General features: G+C 32.7%; 2 protein-coding genes across 2 annotated transcripts; one reads left to right on the top strand and one right to left on the bottom strand.

Moving 5' to 3' along the window:
• The first annotated feature begins 1,674 nt into the window (after positions 1 to 1,674).
• On the top strand, positions 1,675 to 3,902 carry LOC146906662 (F-box/kelch-repeat protein At3g23880-like). Its single transcript, XM_085726551.1, has one exon. The coding sequence runs from the start codon at positions 1,675 to 1,677 to the stop codon at positions 2,845 to 2,847; it is 1,173 nt and encodes a 390-aa protein (XP_085582677.1). The 3' UTR covers positions 2,848 to 3,902.
• Positions 3,903 to 7,140: 3,238 nt separating this feature from the next.
• LOC146906661 (putative transcription elongation factor SPT5 homolog 1) lies at positions 7,141 to 9,312 on the bottom strand. Its single transcript, XM_085728917.1, has 6 exons — positions 9,240 to 9,312; positions 9,057 to 9,115; positions 7,840 to 7,965; positions 7,495 to 7,755; positions 7,255 to 7,410; positions 7,141 to 7,182 (listed from the first exon to the last, which is right to left on the bottom strand). The coding sequence occupies exons 1-6, from the start codon at positions 9,310 to 9,312 to the stop codon at positions 7,141 to 7,143; spliced, it is 717 nt and encodes a 238-aa protein (XP_085585043.1).
• Positions 9,313 to 10,196: the final 884 nt, after the last annotated feature.

Raw genomic sequence — 10,196 nt, 5'->3', positions numbered from 1 at the left:
GATATTACTCATTAATATCTTTCGTTGTACTTAACATCTTTTACCAAAATCTCTTTCCATAAATCTTAGTCCTCTGATACATTTAACAGATGAAATTTCCCATTAGCTGACGAGCGGGATATTACATATAAAATAATACATGGATTAGTAATCCATGTCGTTAATCGTCACCGTTAACCCTCTTTTACTTCTGTTAACCAAAGATCAAACTCACAAAAAAACTAGCACAAAACAACAACTCATGTTACTTTTTTATTAGCCGCTTTTATGTTGTACATCTGTGTTGTCCCCCTCAATACAACCGACAAAGATTGTCAAGTATTTTCATATCCCTTCCACAAAAAACAGTATTCCATATTATTTTATTGATATAAATTACTCATCCTTAGTCTTTGATCAATTGTAACAAACGTGAGTAAAAAATAATGGAAAAGATTGGAATTTAAATCCTCTAAAAAAAAGATTAGTAACAAACGTGAGCAAAAATTAATGTTAAATATTGGAATTTAAATCCTCTAAAAAAAATTAGTAACAAACGTGAGCAAAAAATATTGTTAAAGATTGGACTTTAAATCCTCTAAAAAAAGATTAGTAATAGACGTGAGCAAAAAATATTGTTGAAGATTGAACTATAAATTCTCTAAAAAAAAGATTAGTAACAAACGTGAGCAAAAAATAATGTTAAAGATTGGACTTTGAATCCTCTGAAAAAAGATTAGTAACAAACGTGAGAAAAAAATAATGTTAAAGATTCAACTTTAAATACTCTAAAAAAAAAATATTAGTAACAAACGTGAGCAAAAAATAATGTTAAAGATTGAACTTTAAATCCTCTGGAAAAAAAATATTAGTAACAAACGTGAGCAAAATATTATGTTAAAGATTGGACTTTAAATCCTCTAAAAAAATATTAGTAACAAATGTGAGCAAAAATTAATGTTAAAAGGCATATCATTCCCAATGTCGGAATCTATCTTCCACGACATGTTTTCAGTCATGGTCAATTATATGTAGCTTTATGACAGAAGTTTCTCAAAATTCAACAAAAGTTCTCATTAATGAAGGGAAAATAGAAGGAGAAGATGGAGACTTTACGAAAAATGTAGTTTTTAAAGATATTCTTTTATCGCAATCATGATAATGTTTCTTTTACATAAAATGTCATTTATACGTTTATGTTTTTTTTATGATGTTACTAATTACTATTAGAATAAACAATAAAAGATCATTATTTTTTCTTTATTTTATATGCAGACAAACTAAAATATGTTGAGTTCATAAATAATTGCTTTATAACTTGACAATATTTTGTTTATAAATCAATATATCAATAATTTCCATTAATATTTAAAAATTTAAAAAATTTAATCAAAATTATACAAACAAACATAATAAAATAATCACATGCGTTAGCGCAGTAGAAAGAGCGGACAGACGGGCACGATAGTGCCCGTCTTTCCGCTAGTATATATAGTATAGATATATATTCAATTTTTTTTTTTAAGAGATATACATATCTTTTTTTTTTTTTTTTTAGGAAAAGATCTTTTTAAATACGATGATTTAATATCTCGTGTGTGTATACACCATAAAATTGTGCATCAAACAAAACAAATCAGGAAAAAGGAAAACCTCCATAGATATTTATATCGCCCTCCCCTCCTTCCTTCCGTCATGAATCTCCGACCACAGAAGTCGCAGCATCCGCCCAGCTCCATGTCTTCGCCGACAGTCCTCCCTGACGAACTTATCGTAGAAGTGTTTTCTTTCCTTCCGGTGAAAACCCTTATGCGACTGAGGTCCTGCTGTAAATCGTGGAACTCCCTCATGTCCGATCCTTTATTCGTCAAGTCTCACCTTCAGCGTTCTACACAAAACCCAAACTTCACACTGGGCAGAACACTTAGTATAGAGGATACCAGTGTCCTACCCATCTCCTTTGATCGTTTCTTAGAGAGTTCATGTTCGTCCAAACCGATTACCCTTACCAACGATCCTTACTATAGTTTGAAGGATAAGGATTGCTTTGATGTTGTTGGTTCCTACAATGGATTGATATGTTTGCTCGGTTATTCTTTTAGGTCTGACGAGATGTGGTTCCGGTTCTGGAACCCTGCTACCAGGACAATATCAGGTAAATTAGGGCATTTTCTTAGCATACCCTACAGTTATGATTTGACATTTGGTTATGATAATTCCAAAGACACTTACAAGGTAGTAAACTTATACCGAGGGGCGAAAATTTTTAGTCTGGGCGATAACGCTTGGAGAAATATTCAAAGTTTTCCGGTGGAGGATCATCAGCTAAGTTGTGATGGTGTGCATTTTAGTGGTATTGTTAATTACTTGGCAATTCGCAATTACTACTCCCATTCTTTGTATGATTACAAGGATCTTACTGTTGAGCAATTTGTGATTATTTCACTTGATTTGGGCACGGAGACATACAAATATTTACTTCCCCCTCAAGGTTTTGTTGAAGTACCATGTATTAAGCCATCTATTTGTCTGTTGATGGATTGCCTTTGTTTTTCTCATGTTGTCAAGCAAACTCATCTTGTTATATGGAAGATGACAGATTATGGAGTTCAAGAGTCTTGGACTCAATTACGTAAGATAGATCTTCAAATTATTGATTATAACTTGGAGAAAAAATTTGATTCGCGGTGGTTGCCATTGCACCTTTCTAAAAATTATGATGCACTCATATTGGCAAACGATTCTGAAGAACTACCAGTTGTCTATAATTTGATAGATCATAGTGTAAAGAGAACTAGAATTATCAATGGTGAACGCTGGTGGCACTATATCAAGAACTATTCTGAAAGCTTGGTTTTATGTCATTGAAAGTAAGTTCCTCTTCGACGATTTATTTGAATTTCCGTTAATTCTTGTATGTTGTTTGATTATATCACATGATGGATTTTATTTTATTATTTTGGCTATTGGTAACGGTGGAAATTGGGGAGTTTAGGGGGTTCAAAGTCAAGGAGGATATAAATTTTGACATTATTGAATATGCCGATGGCACTATTTTGATAGGAGAAGGAACTTGGGACAACTTGTGGAGTATAAAAACAATATTAAGAAGCTTTGAAATGGTATCTAGGCCGAAGATGAAATTCTTCAAAAGCAAACTATATGGGTTGAATTTGGATGATTCTTTAACGGAAGCAGCGTCAAGTTTTCTTGCTTGAACGTTTATAGTGTGCCATTTAGGTTCCTTGATGTTTCAGTAGGTGCTAGTTAATCCAAGAAGATATGCAACATGGACTCCGGTAATCGAGTCAATGATGAAGAGACTATATGGGTGGAGACTGGAGAGGGGTCATTTATCATTGGAGGTAGATTGGTTTTGTCAAACTCAGTGTTGAGTAGCATACCATTATATTAAGCATATGGTGAGGAGACTCAGATGGCAGAAGGATAAATTGGCTAAGTTGGGATAAAGCGTGTCTATCAAAAGATGAATAAGGTCTTGGAGTAAAAGATTTACAATTGTTCAATGTATCTCTATTAAGCAAATAGATTTGGAGATGTTGGTCGGATGAGAATGCAATCTAGTGGAATTTATTTAAATTTACGTACGGATTGGTGGCAGCTAAATTGCTTAGTTCGGAAGGTGAAAGTGGTAGAAGGATGGATTCGATTTGGTGGCGAGATTTATGAACGATTAGAAGGGATTTTGAAGGTGAATCAAACTGGTTTAGAAATACAATTAGAAGAAATGTAAAAAGTGGGGAAAATACGTTTATAGTGTGCCATTCAATATACTTATTTAGTAGAAGAAATTGCTTGTACTAATAAGAACGTTTCAGTAGCGCAGAAAAGAGTCACTGAAGGAAGTTCACATGATTGGAACTGGAATTGGCTTGTGACCTGAATCAGAATGAATGTTTAAAGTCGAAACTTTATAGGCGTGGATCTACAGACTGGTGTGGAAGATAGGTTCAGCTACACGAATTAATGTTGCGTTTTTTGAAGAGAAAGAATCATTTGATTTTATAAATTTATATGCTTTTTCTTGATAATGCTGCTATAGAATCTATTTTTTGATATGCATTCACCATGTCACATGTAGTACAGGATCATTGTTATGCAACTTCTTACTTATTTAGTTGTGGTTTCCTATTTCACTTTCCAATTTAACACAAGTCATGTTTTAATTATAGATCAGCAATTTCAACTTCAAAGATATCAAGGTTATTGATCGTACATGGTTGGACGAGGAAATGATAGAAAGAAAGAATCGAAGAAAGAGGCTTATTGCAGCTACAATTGTTTGTTATAGCACTCATTTTCTAGGAAATTTATTTCCCTTTTGATATCTATCTTTTAGGAGTATGTTTGTTGAACTTCAAGTTGACTCTTTTATATGTAATTTATTTCACCTGCTCTTAAGAATTTTTACATTAAAATTAACAAGTGTATGAAGAAATATTAGCATGATCTTAATTCGCAACATCTTTACGAGCAGCAAAGACAAGAGGTCCTCCATCTTTTAAGTGAATATTGTCATAAAAATGACAGAATGAATATGAAAAGGTATATACACCAAGAATAATGGTTGTTAGGATGGAATGTTCCATAGCAAAAAAGAAACAAAATTTTTAAAATTCATGTCATGACTTTTGAATTAACAAAGAAAAATACAAATGGTTTCAATCTTTTCTCATATTCATCTTTGCTTACCTCTAAAAATTTAAGTTGGCTTTATCAACAATATGTTCAATGTTTCCGTAGATATTATGCAATATCAATTACAGAACACCGAACATAATATATTTTCTTTGATTCAAAGTTAAATTGGAATATGTACTTTGGTGATCAAACTTGGAATTAGAGTAAATCTTTAAACCGATAGTAAGAAATATGCAATATCAATTTACAGAATAAAAGCAAATAAAAACAATGGTAAATTAAGTTTCATTATCTGAACTCCCCAAAAGAAGAGAAAAAAAAACTCACTCCTTCATTTGCAAGTGTAAAAATATCATTGTCCACAATTTTTCTTTTGCGCATTTTGTTGTTGGTCAATGTAAATACGCAAGTAGTTAATTATAACATGAATCATCTCTATTGACACCAAATAAGAGAGAAAAGGAAAACGAAAGAAACATGGAGAATTTGATGTTTCAGAAGAAGAGAGAATTTGGAACAAATCAGATTGTGGGAAATTATCTCTAAAATTGGCATATGATTATGTTGCTCCTTCTGGTCCAAAACACAACTGGGGAAAGATCATCTGGAATCCTTCTATTACACCATCCAAATCTCTGCTTCTATGGAGAATGTTTCATGATAAACTGCCTAGAAATGAGAATCTGAGGATAAGAGGTCAGTATGCTACTTCTGTCTGTAACTTGTGTTTCAAGCAATCTGAATCTACTCAACACTAAATGTCAATTTGCTTCCAATATTTGATTATCTGATGTGATTGGCAATTATACTTTGATTTCCTCTTTGGATGATATCCTTACAACCATGAACAAGCATTACTCACCTCAGTGTAAAATAGTGATCCTGTCTGCTATAATTAATATTGAAAAGGCTATTTGGTTAGTTGGAAATCAAATCAGATTCAATAGCATTATCATTTCATGGAGATCTTCAATAGTGAAGATTATAGCTGATGTGAACCTCTCAGGTAACTCAACTAACAAAGTTTCTGACTTTGGGCAACCTCCATTTGAGCTTACAGGAGCTATGCTAGCTATTGATCATTTAGGAAGATATGTCACCAATGTGGAAAGGTTAGATGAAGCAAAAGGTAAATGGGTCAAAGAGCTCCATTCAGCTCTCATGGTATATCGTACAACTCCTCATTTGACTACAGGAGAACTTCCATTCTACCTCATGTATGAAACAAAAGCAGTTATACTCATGGAAATTGGAGGACTCGGCTGGAGAACAACCACATCATAGACATCCAAACCAACGATGAAAATAATCGTGAGGATTTTGACTTGGTTGAGGAGATTAGAAACTAAAAAGCACTCAAAGAAACTGTTGTCAAGCAAAAGATTGCAACTCGCCACAACAAAAATGTGATCAAACAAGAATTCAAAACAGGTGACCTCATATTGAGGCGCAATCAAAAGGTGACCGAGCAATGAAAATTAACCCCTAATTAGGAGAGGACCCATACAAAATCAACTTAAAGACAATGACAATAGTCTATGCTCTGAGGTTATTGTGCAAAGCCATGTATTCATACAATGAAGGCATATGCTTCATAGTAGGCACTCAATTGACTTGGAATCATGTAAGCCCTACCACAAATTAGTCCCAAAATTATGTTAATGCAGATAGAATAATACTTCACATGTCAGCTACTTCTAGAGCATATCAGAGATATTAAACTGTTTAATATATAACCTTGAATATTGTTCACATTAACCTTGAATATATAACTTCTAAAGCATGTCAGAAATCTTAAACTGGTTATATATAACCTTGATATAATAATACTATACTTAGTATGCAGATATAATAGCCTTGAATATTTTTCTAATCGTGTTAACATTAACCCTACAAAATGATATAAAAATTAACATTTAGAAAGAAAAAAACCATCGTAATAGAAGTTCGTGGTTGTCACTAATTATGAACGTCTGTACAAACATTTGATGAAACACTATTGACAGAAATGGATTCCTAGTAGTAACTGAGTCACACAGTTATCGATCTGGTCAGTATGATTTAATCAACAGTTGATATTGTTTAAACTTGATTTAGTAAATATGTAATATGAACCATCCAATTTTAAATATTGGGATAGTGTAAGCTAGGATTGTACATATTCCTTCCAAGGAGATTAATCATGGATAATCGCTTATAACATGCACTAAATCAAAATAGCATAAAACTAGAACAGATCATAGTTTCAACTTCCAAACGATGAATCATTAGGAATAAGCAAATTTATCATTAAGAGAACTCAAGAGAGAGGGCACAAGCAAATTTATGATTCATTGTTACAGACAAGATATGCTACCTAGTATCAAGAGATAAGAGTTTTACAAAGTATAAATGGTTACAGACAAGATAGGAATAGAAACACAATCACTAGAGTGAAAACAATCTTCTAACTCTTCATGAATTTTGCCATCTGTCTTGTAACACTTTTCTGTCATAGAATCATTCAGTCATTACTGCAGCATCATCTGCAAGGACACATATCTAAAGAGAGGTTATTTTGTTATTCAGTCATAGATTCGAAAGTATTTCAGAAAATCTATCATTAAAACTCACCTGCTTCCCTTTATCGGTAAATAAGACCAGGTGGTCATGCTGATCCACCTTCACAACAAAGCCAGTTTCACCTTCTTGAGTACCAGAAACAACTTTAACTCGGTTTCCCTGCTTAAAATATTTACGAATTTGCGATGTTTTCACCTTACAAGTTTCCTAAAAAAATAAAGAAAAAAACATGTTATGAAAATTATTTGCTCTGAAACTGACTGACTGACGGACTTTAGACTGAATACTTACAGAAAGATGATCCATTGTTCTTATAAGAACATGGTTTTCCTCCACTTTGTCCACCACTTTAACTTGTCCTTCTGTTTGTCCATCTGTTACCATAACAATGTCACCTTCCCTAAATTGCTGTTTCTTTCCACTCTCACCAGATTCAGTCAAGTTTTGAACCTCCTTGTTAGATTTGCTTGCTAGTGTCATTAGATCAATCATCTCATTCATTGGAACAACAATCATTTTCTTGCAATTTAAAGTTTCAATTCCTTTGCAAGCCTAAAACAGTAAAAAAAAATAAAAAAAATCAAAGATGTAACATTAAATTGGTTCTGAAAATATAGATGTTTCACTTGGACATACCTCTCTAACATCATATTCTTTATGAGCTTCCACATATACACATTTAGGAAGAGATTCAACGACAAATGCTGAAAAGATTGTGCACTTTCGCATGAGTCTAATGACAGCCTCCTTTTCACGACCAGCCTAATAAAAGGTAACCATTTCAAACCTTATTATTCAAGTCAAACAAACAGGGTGCTCTTCACCATTTCATTGGGTCTAAATAACCCTTTTTCTCAAAGGTTATTAAACTAGAATGATCTGCATGTTCCCGATTCATCATTGCAAACAGAAGGACTATATTCAATGTTTACCTCCTTATTATTCCTCTCAGAAATTCCACTTTTTTACCTTCTAAACATCCGAATAATGAGGAATAACGGGGAGGAAAACAGAATCAGGAACATTTTCAATGAGGAGGTAAACAGAAGGACTATTTTCAATGAGGAGGTAAACAGAAGAACTATTTTCAATCTCAGAAATTCCACTATTTTCATATGGATCTTCTGTTTAGAAGCTGATGTTTAGAAGATAACAAAAGTGGAATTTCACTATTTTGTTATTCCTCCACATTGAAAAAAAGTGCTGTAAATAACACCTCTCAGATAGTTCTAGTTGAATAACCTTTGAGAAAAAGTATTATTTTGATCCAATGAAGGGTTGTTCTTCTTCCAACCGGAATGGAGAGTCGAAGAAACGCGAAACAAAAAGTGCAGGCATAATAATGCAAAATTTCAGTATGTTCAATTTATTGCAATTCAACCTATAAGTTTTGGCCATTCTAAGGTTCCCAAGGGTGAGTCAAATAATGCCAATACCAAATCAAAATACAAAGATGATGCTAAAGCTTATGAGAGTATGAATGTTGATTATTCTAATGAAGGAAAACAGAAACATGTGTGTTGGTGGAGTTTCTTGGCCTAAAGTAAAACAAGCGATTCATATAGACGAAAAATAAAGGAAAACAAAAGAAACTACTGTAAATGCAGATTTAGGGCACTCTCAAATAGTGAGAAGATAGAATCCATGGATAAATATGAATGATCATTTGTATTACTGTGTCAAGCAAAGCTATAAAGAACATGGTGAAAATTTAGAAATACTGATATTTATCCATGGATAAATATGAACGATCATTTGTATTACTGTGTCAAGAAAGGCTATAAAGAACATGGTGACAATTTAGAATTCTTGACATTTATCCATGGAAATATATGAACGATAATTCAACTTACATGACATTGGACCTTCCAGAACTTTGGGCCTTTTACCGACGGTGAAACATCTTCTTCTTCTACAAACAGAAAAAGAAAGTGTCACAAAAAGAAAACAAAAAGATATAAAATCAAGAACAAGTTTTTATGAACTAACACCAAGAAAGAAAGCAAGAAAAGAAGAAAAAAATGAGAAAAATGCACCGTTGGCTTCATGCTTAAGTTTCCTTCTCTCTCCCTTGTTGTCTTCTTCTCCTTCTCTCTCCCTCTTCACCATGATCAAATTCAAATTTTCAGTTGGATGCTGAAGTTTGCTACTTTGTTTGTTGTTGGAAAACCTAAGTGTAGTGTGTGTGTTACTCCTTTGTTTGTTGTTGGAAGCCCTAGTGTTGTGTGTTGTTCTTTTATAGTGTGTGTGTCGTGTTTAAATTTTAACGGTCTTTTTTATTCACTTACATAATTTATGTTCTACAGTATTTCTTTATTTATTTCATTTATCTTCTACATGTTTCTTTAGTAATCCGCAAAATTAGTCTAAATCTTTGTAGGGCACTCTCAAATAGGTCCATGTTATTATGAGAGAAGAAAAATAGAATGGAAAAGTAGGGATGGCAACGGGTACCCAATGGGTAGGGTACTATAGTACCCTTCCCCATACCCGCGTTTGTAAAAAAATACTCGTACCCTCGTGGGCAACAACTTTAGTGCCCTTACCCATACCCTATGGGTATCTAGGTGTCCATACTCGCACTTATTACCTGCATTTTAACTATGAAAAGACAATAAAAAACATCACAATTGAAATAAAACTATGATCCAAAAAATTTCAAATCAAATAATAAAATAGTATGAATCGTAGTATTTAACAAAATAAAAAAAATCCAAAATAACCCTTGAAAATTAAAATAAAAACATTCAAAATACATATAAAAAAGTGCATACTAAAATAAACATCAAGTTTTTGTCAAAAATAAAAATAAAAAATAAACATCAAATTAATTTAAATCATAAATTTGTGGCTCCTGAGCCTAGGTTCTTCATATCCTAGAAAAGAAAAGAAAAAACATATACCTTACATCAGTGATGCATTAAAAAATTGCAGTTGCATGTTATTAAAAAGATGGAAGTCATAATAAATTGTTACTAAAGTTTTATATTATT

This window comes from Medicago sativa, chromosome 7 (genome assembly GCF_051527215.1).
Source record: "Medicago sativa cultivar Bolivia chromosome 7, Bolivia_mono, whole genome shotgun sequence".
Taxonomy (NCBI): Eukaryota; Viridiplantae; Streptophyta; class Magnoliopsida; order Fabales; family Fabaceae; genus Medicago; species Medicago sativa.
The sequence above is the reverse complement of the archived record's forward strand: the minus strand, read 5'-3'. Positions and strand labels throughout refer to the sequence as shown.

What these genes read in the sequence shown, in the direction of transcription:
- LOC146906661 (XM_085728917.1), bottom strand. Translation starts at nt 9,312, where the DNA reads ATGGTGAAGAGGGAGAGAGAAGGAGAAGAAGACAACAAGGGAGAGAGA. An exon ending in AAGAATATGATGTTAGAGAG is followed by an intron (nt 7,756 to 7,839) that starts GTATGTCCAAGT and finishes TTACTGTTTTAG; the next exon opens with GCTTGCAAAGGAATTGAAAC. An exon ending in TTACCGATAAAGGGAAGCAG is followed by an intron (nt 7,183 to 7,254) that starts GTGAGTTTTAAT and finishes ACCTCTCTTTAG; the next exon opens with ATATGTGTCCTTGCAGATGA.
- LOC146906662 (XM_085726551.1), top strand. Translation starts at nt 1,675, where the DNA reads ATGAATCTCCGACCACAGAAGTCGCAGCATCCGCCCAGCTCCATGTCT.